The sequence below is a fragment of the Arvicola amphibius genome, chromosome X (assembly GCF_903992535.2).
Source record: "Arvicola amphibius chromosome X, mArvAmp1.2, whole genome shotgun sequence".
Taxonomy (NCBI): Eukaryota; Metazoa; Chordata; class Mammalia; order Rodentia; family Cricetidae; genus Arvicola; species Arvicola amphibius.
The window spans coordinates 8,283,921-8,298,639 of record NC_052065.1 but is presented as its reverse complement, the minus strand read 5'-3'; the positions used below and the strand labels follow the sequence as shown (position 1 = coordinate 8,298,639).

General features: G+C 39.1%; 2 protein-coding genes across 6 annotated transcripts in view; one reads left to right on the top strand and one right to left on the bottom strand.

Moving 5' to 3' along the window:
* Reps2 (RALBP1 associated Eps domain containing 2) overlaps positions 1–14,719 on the top strand; it is a 250,961-nt gene that overhangs the window by 49,073 nt on the left and 187,169 nt on the right. The gene's annotated exons all lie outside the window — the stretch shown is intronic.
* On the bottom strand, positions 2,621–2,941 carry LOC119804625 (60S ribosomal protein L36a-like). Its single transcript, XM_038316099.1, has one exon. It carries the CDS (start codon positions 2,939–2,941, stop codon positions 2,621–2,623), a length of 321 nt encoding a protein of 106 aa, XP_038172027.1.

Here is a 14,719-nt window from a genome sequence, read left to right as displayed (position 1 = left end):
TTGACATGATATTTTAATGAAATTCCGAGGCCTTCAGCACATTTTCAATCGACAATTGATCAAATTCTTTATTATCTTGTGCTAGAGGACCTGACAGACCTGTATGGGATTGGATGTGTGTTATATATATGGAATAATTCCTCTTCCTGATTGTATCTTGTAACTGAATAAATGAAAAAGTCAATTCTGTATCATATGTTATAAATTCAGCAGTTTCAGTATACAAAACAACCATGTTTTGGTTTGGTAACTATGTTGAGAGGTTCTTTAAAAATCCCTTAGTACCATGAGAATAGCATATAATTCTGACTTTTGGATAGAATCATAAGGGCTTTGATCTACTTTACTGAACTTTTCTGATTCGTAACCTGCTTTTTTTATTTATTTGCATCAGTATGGAATGTAGAGGCTCCAGTTATTGGTGTGTCCTGTATAATGCGAGGAAGGATCCAGTTAGTTCTCTTTATAAATTGAATTTTCTTGCTTTTGGGATACTTGTTGTTAATCTCTCCCAAAAATTACTACAAGCTCTTTGCCAGGTTCAGGTTCATTTTCTTCCCATAATTTGTCAATTTCATCATTATTAGAAGGCACTTTAATTTCTGAAGAGTCTATTCCTTATTGATTAAGTCTTAATTTTCCTTTTAGAATTAACTCAGAAACCGTTTATACATAAGTTTTTGATTTTTTACTCAGTTTACCCCAACTAAGACCCTAAGCAATAGTGGAGAGGGTACCTGAACTGGCCTTCCCCTGTAAACAGATTGATGACTAACTTAATTGTCACCATAGAAACTTCATCTAGCAACTGATAGAAGCAGATGCAGAGATCCACAGCTAGCATTGGGCCAAGTTCCCAGAGTCCAGTCAAAGAGAGAGAGAAGCGATAATATGAGCAAAGGGGTTAAGACTGTGATGGGGATACCCACAGAGACAATTGACCTGAGCTAGTGGGAGTTCACTGACTCTGAACTGACAGCAAGGGAACCTGCATAGCATTAAACTAGGCACTCTGAATGTGGGTGACAGTTGTGTGATTAGGGTAGTCTGGGGGACCACTGGCAGTGGGATCAAGGCTTATCCCTAGTGCTTGAACTGGAGTTTTTGAACCCATTCTCTTTGGAGGGATACCTTGCTCAGCCTAGATAGAGGGGTGAGTGCCTTGGTTCTACCTCAAAGTAATGTGTCAGACTTTGTTGACTCTCCATAGAAAGCCTTACCCTCTTTGAGGAGTGGATGGGGGTGCGGTAGGGGGAAGGTGGGGGAATGAAAGGAGAGGAGGGAATGGAAACTGGGATTGGCATGTAAAATGAGAAAAGATTGCTTTAAAAAATAAAGAAAAAAAGAAAAAAAGAGTTCCCAATTGTCTTACCAAATCTACTGATGATGTTGATGAAGATGTAAGGCTTATTGCTGCTATGTAGAACAGTAAAAGCCTGATTGAATTTCTGAATAGCTACCTAGTTTGGCAGCAGTCTGAGAAGGGTGTTCAGGGAGAGCCTGCCAGGAGAGAAAAAAAGAAAATCATAGCTGGTAGGGCAGTGACTCCAGCCTCTTGTAGCTCCTTTTTCATGAATTTGTACCCCAAATGTTTGGTGCCAAATGTAGCACGAATAATAAAGACCCAGAGACAGCTATTAGGGTTCAACCTGAAGATCAGAAAAGCAAAACAGCTAATTAGAGATCTAATACCTCTACCAAATCTTCAGACCGAAAGGGCGATCCTGCAGTGCTCTCCACCAACCTCAAACTCCACACTCCACTGGGTTCCTGTCTCTTCCTCTTTATATTCCAGTTTCCACCCGGCCATATTGCTATCTCCACTTCCCTAGTATTGGGATTAAAGGCATGTGATCCTAAGTGCAGGGATCACCTTTATGTGAGCTCTGTTTCTCTTTTAGACAGATTCAATCTTGTGTAGTCTAGGGTGACTTGAACTCACAGAAATCCATCTTTTTCTGTCTTCTGAGTCCAGGGATTAAAGGTTTGTGCCACCATTCCTTGGCTTGTATGGCTGACTAGTATGGCTGTTTTGTCCTCTGATCTTCAGGCAAGCTTTGTTTATTAAAATACAAATAATATACCACTATAACATAACTTTAATCCCAGCAGCCACTCTAGTAAGCTGTACAAGCTGGGGAGTAGTGACACACACCTTTCATCTCAGCAGCCTCACTAGTAAGCCATACAGACCACCTTTAATCTTAGCACTAGAAAGGGATATGGGAGAAGACAGGTCTCACTCTCAGTCTCAGTCTGAGGATATGTGGAGGCAGGGTTGTCCACTTCGATATGAGGTAGAGGCAAGAGCCAGTGTCTGACTGTTTTGCTTTTCTGATCTTCAGCTTGAACCCCAATATCTATTTCTGGGTTTTTATTATTTGTGCTACAAGTCTTAGCTGGGGTCATCCTTGTGGAATCTTGGGAATTTCTCTAGCAGCAGGTTTCTCCCTAACCCCATAGTGACTCTCTCTATGAAGATCTCTCATTGCTCCCCACTCCATCCCTCTCCCCCCTCAACCATCCTGTTTCCTCAAGTTTTCATCTCCCACCCCCTCCTCTTTACTCTTTTTTTTTGAGTGAAAGCTCATGATTTTATTGTCTTCATAACAAGATCAGCTTAGAACTGGATCACCTGGCCCTTTCTCTTCTTATCACCTCCCAGTTCAAAATGCTTGCATCTCTTAATAGCCAGCATCCTCTTCGATCTGCAGTTGGGCTCCACACATTCCAGTCTCAGCACAATCTTCTTTGTAGTTTTCGCCTTTTTGCGGAAAATAGGCTTAGTCTGCCCACCATAGCCACTCTGTTTCCTGTCATAACGCCGCTTTCCCTGAGCATACAAAGAATCTTTGCCCTTCTTGTACTGGGTCACTTTGTGGGGTTGGTGCTTGCCACATTTCTTGCAGAATGTCCGGCGGGTCTTAGGAACGTTCGCCATGTTGGCGGTGCGATATCGGCACAGAAAGCCTCTTTACTCTTTACTGCTCACCTCCCCCCAGTTTACCCAGGAGATCTCATCTAATTCCCCTTCTGTAGGCGATCCATATGTCCCTCCTAGGGTCTTTCTTGTTCCCTAGCTTCTCTGGAGCTGTGGACTGTAGTCTGCTTATCTTTTGCTTTACATCTAATATCCACTTATGGGTGAGTACATACACCACTCTTCTGTTAGAGACAGAATTTTGTCATGAATTCTAGGCTGGTCTTGAACTCACAGTGTACCTCAAGCTGGTCTCAACCTTGAGGTGATCTTCTTGCCTCGTTCTCTCAAATGTTAGGATTATAGGCATGTACCAACATCCCTGGCTTGATTTTCATTCACCTATTCTTGTCTGGAGACTCAGGCTCTCTTATTATTGCTTCTGTGGTTGTACCAAAGTGCATGCAGAACATGGTAACTATCTGTTTAGTTGCCTAAAATCCCATCCCAGTACCTCATAGTGACCATTTTCACAGCCATGTTGATCATGTTTTGGGGAATGCCTATGCCTGGCTGTTCATCTCTGCTCTATATGGCATTGGGTGGTTGAAAATGGAGGTTCTGTTTCCAGGATTGCCTCATCACCATTATGAATGGCTTTTCAATGACTGTGGCCAGCCTATCTTCATGCTGTGTCATGTCCTCAAGGGTTTTCCATGTGGCTTACATGTTAGATGCTCATACTATCATGGTCCCTGGGTACTTCTCAAAGGGCAGTGATGAAGTAAAGGTCTTTATTTAATATTCAATGCAGTATTGGTAAAAATATTTAATATTGTAATATTCTTTTTTCCAAAATGTATATTACTTTAATAAAGTATTTTATTTTTATTTAACATTTTAATTAAGTTATCTAGAATGTCATACCATGTATTTAGTTTTTTGACATGTAAAGGGTTTATTTGGCTTATACTTATACATCATAGTCCATTATTGAAGGAATTCAGTACAGAAACTCGAACAGGGCAGGATCCTGGAGGCAGGAACTGATGATGCACAGGCCATGGAAGGGTGTTGCTTAGTTGTGCATTCCTTATGGCTTTCTCAGCCTGATTTCTTTTTTAAATTAATTTTTAATGAGCTCTACATTTTTCTCTGCTCCCCTCCTGGCCTTTCCTCTCCCTTCTACCCTTTCCCATGGTCCCCATGTTCCAAATTAACTCAGGAGATATTATCTTTTTCTATTTCCCATGTAGATTAGATCTATGTATGTCTCTCTTAGTGTCCTCAATGCTGTCTAAGTTCTCTGGAATTGTGATTTGTAGGCTGGTTTTCTTTGTTTTATGTTAAAAAACCACTTATGAGTGAGTACATATGATAATGGGTCTGGGTTACCTCACTCAATATGATGTTTTCTTTTTTTATGTTTTTTTTCTTTTTTTTATTTAAAAAATTTCCATCTCCTCCCCTCTTCTTCCCCCTTCCCTCCCCTCCCCTCCCCCCAAGCCATCCCTCCCTCCCTCCCTTCCTTTTCAGGCCAAGGAGCCATCGGGGTTCCCTACTCTATGTTAAGACAAAGGTCCTCCCAACTCCCCCCTGGTCCAGGAAGGTGATCAACCAAGCTGAGAAGGCTCCCACAGAGCCCGTCCATGCAGAATAGTCAAAGATCAGCGCCTTTGTCCTTGGCTTCTCCGTCAGCCTCCACCGTCAGCCACATTCAGAGAGTCTGGTTTGGTCTCATGTTCCATCAGTCCCAATCCAACTGGAGTTGGTGATCTCCCGTTAGTTCTGTCCCACCGTCTCCATGGGTGAACGCACCCCTCACAGTCCTGACTTTCTTTCTCATGTTCTCTCTCCTTCTGCTCCTCATCAATATGATGTTTTCTAGACCCATCCATTTGCCTGCAGATTTCAAGCTGTCGTTATTTTTTTCTGCTGTGTATTACTCCATTGTGTAAATGTACCACATTTTCCTTATCCATTCTTTGTTTGAGGGACATTTAGGTTGTTTCCAGGTTCTGGCTATGACAAACAATGCTGCTATGAACATAGTTGAGCACATGTCCTTGTGGCACGATTGAGCATCCTTTGGATATCTACCCTAAAGCGGTATTTCAGCCTGCTTTCTTATAGAATCCGGGACCACCAGCCCAGAGATGGCACCACCCACAATTGATGGTTCATCAGTCACTAATTTAAAAATGCCCTACAAGCTTGTCTATAGCCTGATTTTAAGAAGATATTTTCCCATTTTGACTTTTTCCTCTTAAATGATTTCAGTTGTGTCAAGTTGACATAAAACTAGCCAACACAGATAGGAATATTGACAGAAATATTAAATGAAACTATAGACCTATGCTGTCCAATATGAAACCACTAAACATGCTATTGTCATAAAACACTTTAAGTGGTGCTAGTTCTAGCAGAAGACTTACATTAATGTTATTTAGTTAGACATACTAAAACCAAAATATAAACTATCTCAATAAGGTTTACATTGACTAATTGCAGTTGAAACGATAATCTGAGGATCATAGGACTTTAAATTTAATACACAATTAGTGTTCTGAGTTTCTTTTTAATGTGATTCTAAAATTTTTAGATGTTAGATGGGACTTATATTTTTTTCTTGCGTTCTTTTTTAATTTTTGCATTCTTTCATGTCATACCATGTATTTTGATCATATTCAGCTCTGACTCCTTATAGGAACTACTCCCAGATCTGTCTCTATAACTATTCTCTACCCCTCAACAAAGTGTTTTTTTTTATTTTTGGAGAATTTTGTACATGTATTTTTGTTACATTCAACCTCCTAACTCCTTCTAGATTAACCCACCTCCCTAACCACCCATCTTCATGTTTTCTACTTTTATTATCAAGCCCATTGAGTCTAATTTGTGTCATCCAAATACTCTTGGGTGTGAGGCCTCCCTGGAATATGATCAGCCTATCAGGTGTCAAAACTTCAACAAAAACTGACTTTTCCTCCCCCAGAAACTACTACATGAAACTAGCTCCTCAGCTAGGCCTGGGACATCCTTCCCACCCCTACCTCTGGCTCCATGCTGGCATTTTGATTGTCTGGAACCTATACATGCTGTCACAATCACCGTGAGTTCTTATGTGCAACTGTCCTGTTGTGTCTAGAAAGCACTATTTCCTTTTAGCTATCCACCACTTGGCTCTTACAACTTTTCTGCCCCATCTTCCTCAAACAATGGGCCTTGGGGGGATTGAGTATGATATAAACATCCTATATAGGGTGGAGTACTCTGAAGTCTCTTATTCTTTGCACAATGGCCAGTTGTGGGTCTTTGTTTTAATTGCCATCTGCTGCAAGAAAGAGCTTCTCTGATGAGAGTTAAGAGGTGCACTAATCTATGGATATAGCAATGAGTCATTTTATAAGTCATTTTAATACTATGTCCATTTAGCAGAATAATACTAGGTTTTTCATAGGTCCTGTGACCTATCTAATCATGGGTCCTTGGTTCTGATATTGGTGTCAGATATGGGTTCCATCTCATACAGCAGGCTTTAAATTCAATCAGAAAGTGGTTGGTCAATCCTATAACATCTATGCTGCCATTGCACCAAAGCTTGTCAAGGCAGTCAGTCTTGTAGCTCATATCTTCACAGCTGGGTAAGATTGATAATTATTTTTCTTATATGTTAGCATGCCTAGAACTTCCAGTACTATGAAAGCTAGCCAGTAGGTATAAAGCTTCCAGGTCAGTACTTGCCTGAGTTCTCTATGTTTTGTGACTCAGTATGTGGTATATTCAGCAATAAACTCTACCATCAAGTTCTGGAGCATAACCAAGAACAATGGCAGTAGCCTATAATGTTTTAGAATCAGTTGGATCCCACTAGCCAACAAGCAAAAAAGAGGTAGCTTATTCCTGTTACTGGGATTTTAATTTGTTAGCATATGGTGTTGAGTTGGGATATTGTTTCCGTTATAGGGTAACATCATATAAATTATTTTATAGATGAATATTTTATGTATTTCAAGGACCTTCTTCCATGACTTTTTCAAAAGGCCTTTACTGTGAGTTATCTCTCTCCATATTCCTTTCTCTACCCTGCCCTCCTATCCTTCACCCTATTTAACTCTTCCTGTTATGTCCCTTTTCTTCCTTTATATTACTTTATTACATATCCCCTCCCTTGAAAGTCCACCCATGCATGGCCCCTTACTAATTTCATAACATCTATGAGTACTCCACAACTTTGTTTTATTTAAAAAATAATCCATTGATTCCAATTTGTGCTTCCAATAGACTCATAGATATGGGGTTATCCACTTGAGTGTGGTTGACCTACCAGGATTCCCACCTTTAAAGAAATCTATCCCTCTCCCATGTCAGGGTCCAACCTCGATGAAATTTGCACATTCCAGGGTATGAGCATGAGGATTAGAATTATTAAGCAAAAGGAACAGAGATATAAGAGAAGTAACAGACAGAAACACAGAACAGCACTGGGAGAGAAATTCAGTGAACTGCCCGTGTTTATTTTCCACATGCTTATAAAATTCACTCCAAAAGGGGAAGGGGGAGGCAACATACTTTATTAACATGATATAAGGAATAGACCAAGTATCCTGCAGGCAGCCACTCCCTGGAACCTCCTGCCAATCTCCTTTGAAGGAATAGGAATAGCAAGGTGGAATGGATCCACTTCTATACTCAAAATACTAATTGATGACACTCTAGGTCAGGATCTCTTGTTTGTAGCCACACCTTGATGTGGGATTCCCCTCTCTATTCTGTGAATATATTAACCATTGCTTAATAAAGAAGCTGTTTTGGCCAGTGGCTTAGCAGAGTAAAGCCAGGCGAGAAACATATATTTCTGTATATCTGAACAGAGATATATAGAGAGAGTAGGTGGAGCCAAGGAGACGCCATGTAGCTGCTGAAGGAAAAAGACACTGCCTTACATGCTAGGCCACAGTCTCAAGGTGATACACAGATTAATAGAAATGGGTTAATTTAAGATATAGGAGTTAGCTAAAAAAATTCCTGAGCCCTTGGTCAAACAATTGTTTGCAATTAATATAGTTTCTGTGTGATTATTTGGGTCTGGGTGGTGGCTAGGAAATGAACAAGAAGTCTGCGTTTACAACACCTGTTGTCAACAACTTTGAAAGAGTAAAAGTAAGCTCAAACTCTTTGACCTTTAGTCAAGGTAGAACAGGCTCACAACTGTGGACCCCAACACTCTCAGAAGTAACCTCCTCGGTTACGGATCAGAGCTTGTAAGCCCTTCCCTATTCCATGCTAGCCTATTGACTGGCTTGATCTATCTAGTGTAGAACTTGTGTAGGCAACCATAACTGTTGTAAATTGATGAATGCAGGGTTCCTGTCATGACCAGAAGACATTGTTTCACCTCTGTCTTCCCCAGTCTCTGGCTCTTATAGTCTTTCCATCTCCTCTCCATCAATGATCCCAGAGTCATGTGTGCATGCGTTTGTGTTCTTGCACACACAAGCATATGATATAGATCTCCCATTAGTGGCTGAGCACTCCACAGACACTTGTCATTTTCCTTTGGCATAAACCAGTCAGGATAAAAACGTAAAGGAAAGAAGAGTGTTTTACCTTCTCTTCTCTCTGTGTGGATGATGTGTTGTTCAAATTGCAGGGGCTCAACTTTTGACTTGTTTTGGATTACTGAGCACTATCCTTCAGAAACAATTTCCTTATGCTCTCTGGGTCATCTGGCATTAGCACAGATCTTTTACTCAATAAAATCAAGCTAATAATAATAAGCAGAAAGATCTTTATAATAAATACATTTGTACAGCTTTTCAAATCCTAGGTTATTGAAATTCTGTCAGCCTTGGCTGATTTCCATGTTCCTTCTGCCCTTGTGTTTTCTTTCTTTCTTCCTTTTTTTTCCTTTGAGCTATTCCCGCTGACTTCAGAGGGATGCTTGGCACTCTAACGGGGGAATTGGCATTGCTGAGTACAAAGTGGTAAGGGTAAGATCACATTTGATTATGCTAATCCTTTAGAGGTTATCTTAATGTATACTATCTTAATGTATATTTTACAGGTAAGGCAGAAATGTAAAAACCATAAAGAAAAAATGGCCTCTTAAAGGTCAGTGTCTGATTATCTACCCTGTCCGCAATAGTAACAATTGCTAATGTACAACAGATGTTCCTTGGACAAGAGTGAAATAGTACAGCTGAATCTTTTGTGTGTATTATTTGTAGTGGTGGGTTTTTCAAATCAGAAAAGTGATGCTGGCTCCAATTAGAAATCATAAGGCATTTAAGATGTGAGGCAAAGTTATCAACAAACGTGAGAAATAAGTGATTCCTAGTTTCCAGCACCTTCTCTTCATGGGGCAAATTAATAAATAGTTTTTGATGCATGAAAGAGCAAATGTCTCATAGGCTTTGCACAACTTCAGCTTGCCATTTGCACAACAAACAAACCACTAAATTTACAAAGTGTTTAATTACATCCCAGATTCTGGTTTTGATTGCCTGGAATCAATTCCCTAGAATTATTTTGAATGGTCAGATTAGAAGATTTCTGCCATGACATATATTGTATTACCTTGTGTTTCAAAATTCTTTATATGGTGTCAACTATGTGGGAGGATTTAAATAAGTTCTCTTCAGTGCTTCATGAGATGAGATGATCCAATGGGAGCTGAATGTTTTCAATTAGGGTGTTTCCATGGATACCATTAGGCATGCCAAAATTCATAGCCACAGGAGGTTTTTACATCTTTCAATATTGATTAAGAAATCTGAGAACAATTTCAAGAAATGTGGAATGTAGGTGGAGGCTAAATTCTGAGGATAGTATAAAACTTGCCTTTTCTCCCCTGGTTAAAGGATAGTCCAAAAATACTCTAGGCAGTCAGCCAAACTCTAACAACAGGATTTCCATCAAGAGATAGTCCAGGAGAAAAGGGAACTTAAGTTATTTCTTTATTCATTAACATTTAGTTAATGCTATTTTATAATGTATTTATTAATATTAGCTTTTTATGTGGTAGGAATGAGGCATCGGCAGTACAAAAACAAGAAATGCAACCCTTTGTGTATATGTTGTTTGTGAAAAACACATCCTAGGTGGTGTTAGCAGACATCTTCACATTTATATCTGTCTTGGAAAGATTTATGTCTTAAATTACTTTAAAAAAGACAATAGTTCGCCACCTTAATTTTTATCTCCCTAAGGATCTATGGAATGGAGTTCAAGGGGATCCTGACCTTGAATGGAGAAAAAATAGATCATTTTGAGTAATTGTGACTGTTCAGTGTTTCCATCTGCCAGTGTAGTCAACAAATGATAGTGCACAGCCCTAGCTGTGCCTTTGAGTTAGTAAATGAGGTGGTTTGAATGAAATGGTTCCCATAAGCCTATAGGGAGTGGCAATATTAGGAGGTGTGGCCTTGTTGGAGTAGGTGTGGCCTTTTTGGAAGAAGTATATCACTGGGAGTGGGCTTTGAGGTTTCAAATGCTCAAGCCAGGTCCAGTGTCACTTCCTCTTCCTGCTGCTTTGAATTCCAATGAAAACTCTCATCTTCTCCAGCACCATGTCTGCCTGCATGCCACCATGCATTCTGCCATGAGAATAATGGACTAGATCTCTGAAACTGTGAGCCAGCCCCAATTAAATGCTTTTTTAAAATAAGAGTTGCCATGGTAATGGTGTCTTTTCACAAAAATAGAACAACCCAAGTCAGTAAACCACAGGTATTTTCATATCGCACCATCATAGCTTCTTCAGATAAGATCTTGAGACACAGATTCTTGCTTTGTAGTCCAAGATAGCTTGGACCTTGTATCCTCTTCTCAGCTTCCCAAGTGTATATTACAGGCATGTGCCCCAATGCCTAACTCTGCTGCAGATACCTTCAAGTATCATTTTTGCTAATCATTATTTTGAAGATTTGGCAGTTATTGTATTAGAATTATTGATAACTCTTGATTCTTTATTTTTTGTTTTGGGTTTATGAGGCAAGGTCTCACTGTGTATCTGTGGCTGGCTCTGGTCTCATAGTGATCCTCTTGTCTCTGCCTCCCATACTTTTTAATTGTCATAATAAAGAACATATTATTGTATCATCATTAGTATTTTATAATATTTTTTTTTTTTGGTTTTTGAGACAGGGTTTCTCTGTGGCTTTGGAGCCTGTCCTGGAACTAGCTCTTGTATTTAATGGGCATTTCAATATAATTGACTTTTTTGAAATTCTATTTTTTGTGTGTTTTGAAACAACATTCAGAAAATTTTGTGTGTGTATATATTTGTGTGTTTGCATGTGTATGGCTGTGGAAGCCAGAGGTCAATCATGGGTATTGTCAGGAACCATGCACTTGTGTTTTTGAGACAGGGTGTCTCACTGGGACCTGGGACTCACTGATTAGGTTGTGATTGCTGGTCAGTGAGCCCCAAGGACCCTTCTGCTTCTGCCTCCCCAGCCCTAGGTTTATAAACATGTGCCACACCACACCTGGCTTCCTTTTTGCTGTGTATGCTAAGGATTAGAACGTATGTTTTCATGATGGCAAAATAAGTACTTTATTAAGTTGCCACCCCTGCGTGTAGAAAAGTTTTTTTTAAAAGAAGCCTGACAGCTTAAGGGAGTTCTTTTCTGCTGTCTGTGTGGATCCCAGAAAAGCTTTGCAGTCTTCATGTTTGATTTTCATTTGAGGATTTGTCTTCAGGTGACTATTATTATCCTGAATAGAAATTTAAGGATAAAAGATATCCGAGTCTATAATAGGCAGCATTCAGCAGGATGCTGTAAAGTGCATAGGATAAAAAAAAAGTTCCAAGTTTCATGTGGTCTGCCACGCTCACAGAATTTCTTCAGTTACAGTCGCTTGCTGCTCCCTTTCCTCTGCCACACTACTTTGTAGAGCAGATGTGGGGATCTGACTGTCTCACTGACATTGGAATTTCCAACTGTTTCTTGTAGAGCCATTATTTAGCTTAGCCTAATGGGAACTTGTCTGAGGTTTCTCTGTGAAACCATGGGTGTTTATGGAAGGGAATGAGAATGGAGGAAACAGGCAAAAGAGTCAGAGAGCTGGAAATGAAATGTCCTACCTGGCTTTCTCCCAACACATTGTTTTGTTAAGGTGGCAAGTGCATTTGCTGCCATGTGAGAGTATCTTTCTGGTCCATTACTCTATTGACGGAGTACACTTTAAAGTAATCTTAGAGTTTTTTCTTAGTAGCTTTTTTATTTTTTGAAATTTCCATATAATTAATTTTCTCCTTTCCCCTTCCTTCCTTTTAATGTTTGCAGGCAGAATGCTGAAAGAGTACATACTACATAGTTGGCATTTAGTTCTGTAATAGTCATTTATTATTTTATAAATTGATCTTTTTGTGAAATTAAAATTTTGTTTTAAATTTCTTACCAGGTTTGTGAATCTATGTGTTCTATTTTCTTTTGTTTCTGATTATATTTTCTTCTTCCTGTTGAGGCATAGGGCAAGCATTATACCTAAAATCTAATTATTTTTGCTGGGAGTCAAGAATCATATCTTGTAGATTTTACAGACATCTGGAGAAAATGACCAAAAAATATGATATATACATTTAGTTCTAGTTTGGTAACTCTTCTGTTAGTTATTTTATCACCATATAAGTCAAATATCATGTAAGTCTACTCTTCAAAAGATTAATTCAGTGATTTTTAGTCTAATTACAGAAGTGCTGCTGTCACTGCAGTCGAATTCAGAACATTTTCTTTATCCTAACAAGAAACCCTATACCCTCTTAATGGCTACGCCTCAGTCTCACCAGTTTCCAAATCTCAAATTCTGCCAACCATTAATCTATTTTCTGTATATGGGGTTTTGTCTAAGTGTTTTATATAAATGGAAACATATAATATGTAGTGTGATTGGCTTCTTTCATTTAGCACAAATATATATTCAAAGCTAAGGCCTTTCACATGCTATGAAAGTACTCTACCACTGAGTTATAATCCCAGCCCTAAAAAAACTGTGTGTGTGTGTGTGTGTGTGTGTGTGTGTGTTTGAGTGTGTCTCTGTGTGTCTTCTGTGTGTTTGTTTTTCAGACAGAGTTTCTCTTAATAGCCTTGGCTGTCCTGGACCTCACTCTGTAGACCAGGCTGGTCTTGAACTCACAGAAATCTGCCTGCCTCTGCAACCCAAGTGCTGGCATTAAAGGCATGTACCACCACTGCTCAGAAGCCCCTCAATATTTTTAAGGTTCATTCATATAGCGATATATATCAATATCTCATTTATTTTCACGGCCAAATGACATTATGCTTTCTGGATATACCACATTTTGTTATATTTGAATTTTCCCACTTTGAGCTATTATGAATAATACAGACATTTGTATTGTTTCAATTCTGAGCTATTTTTAATGATGCTGCTATAAATATTCATGTATAAAATTTTCTGGTCACATTTTCCATTCTCTTGATTACACTCACAGAAATAGTATTAAATATCATTTAAAAATAATTATTTTATGTGTCTAAGTATTTTGTCTACATCTGTGTGAATGCTCCATGAGGATGCATGGAGCCTGAGGATGCTAGACGAGCTGGAGCTATGATGGCTGCAAGTCACCATGCGGATGGTGAGGACTGGACCTGGGCTCCTTGCGAGGGTTTTTTTTAATTTCTGAGCCAGGTCTTTAGTCCCCTAAATACATTTTCAAAGCCTAAAATATCACTTGAATTTAAAAATTTAGAATCACTGAAGCACTTTTAGAAATTTCTTACTTACATAGAACACAAACTAGTGTTAAAGTGGAGAGAATCTTGACTTTGTGTGTGTTGGGTTTGATAGTAATTGAATTCTTGGTTTATGAGGTGTGGGGAGTTTTTATCAGTTTCATGTGCATATTTTTATTCATGTTTAAAATGTTCATGCCTCTGGATTTTTCAAGGGTGCACTGCTCCTTAAAAATCACCTGTCCCATCTTACTATTTGCTTTGGCTGGGGGTTCGCCTTAGCATATGGCCTGTGAAGGCTAAAGGTGTTTGTCTTCTTCCAGGCAGAAGCCTTTCTTCTTTAATACTGGGTATGGAACTCTGGCCTCATGCATGATAGACAACTGTCTAACTGTGAGCTACTTTCTTAGCCCCAGGCAGCAGCTTTAAGCGAGTGGTTTATTTCTCTTTCTTTCTGCCTAGACAAGTGGTGATGTTGCAGTTGGACACAACTCCATCAGTTTGGGTACCAGATGATAGTGATGTTAGTCAGAAACTCAGTAAGTTTTGTGGTATGAGCAAGTACATGATGTTGTTTTAAGCTATTAAGATTTGGTGACTATTTGATATTTTGACATGGTAGCCCCCAAGCAGGACTATTTAGTCCCATGTACCTTGAGACATGTGATTATGTCTGCTGATATTTTTTTGGTTATCATAATTAAGAAAGTGACATATACAAAGTCCAGGATAGTTAGTTCTCCAAATAAAGAATTATTTAACTCCAAATGTCAGTAGTGGTATGGTTGAGAAACCCTGCATTAGTGTAACTTAGTTAATAATGCAAGGGTGTTGAAAAGATCAAATGGAATAAATTGTATAAAGCTCTTTAGCACATGGGTAGCTTTTTGTTTTATAACTATGTGGCAGAGCCTGGCCACAGCTCTGAGGTCTTCCCTTGCTTCTATGGAAATTGGTCTTTTTAGGCTTTCCTAAGGATCAATATTATTTAAACACAGTTCTTGTGTTTATAAATTGAGGCGCTTAAAAAAATCATTTATCCATCTTAAAAACTGAGGGAATTGACTGGGTATGATGATGCTTGTCTTTATCT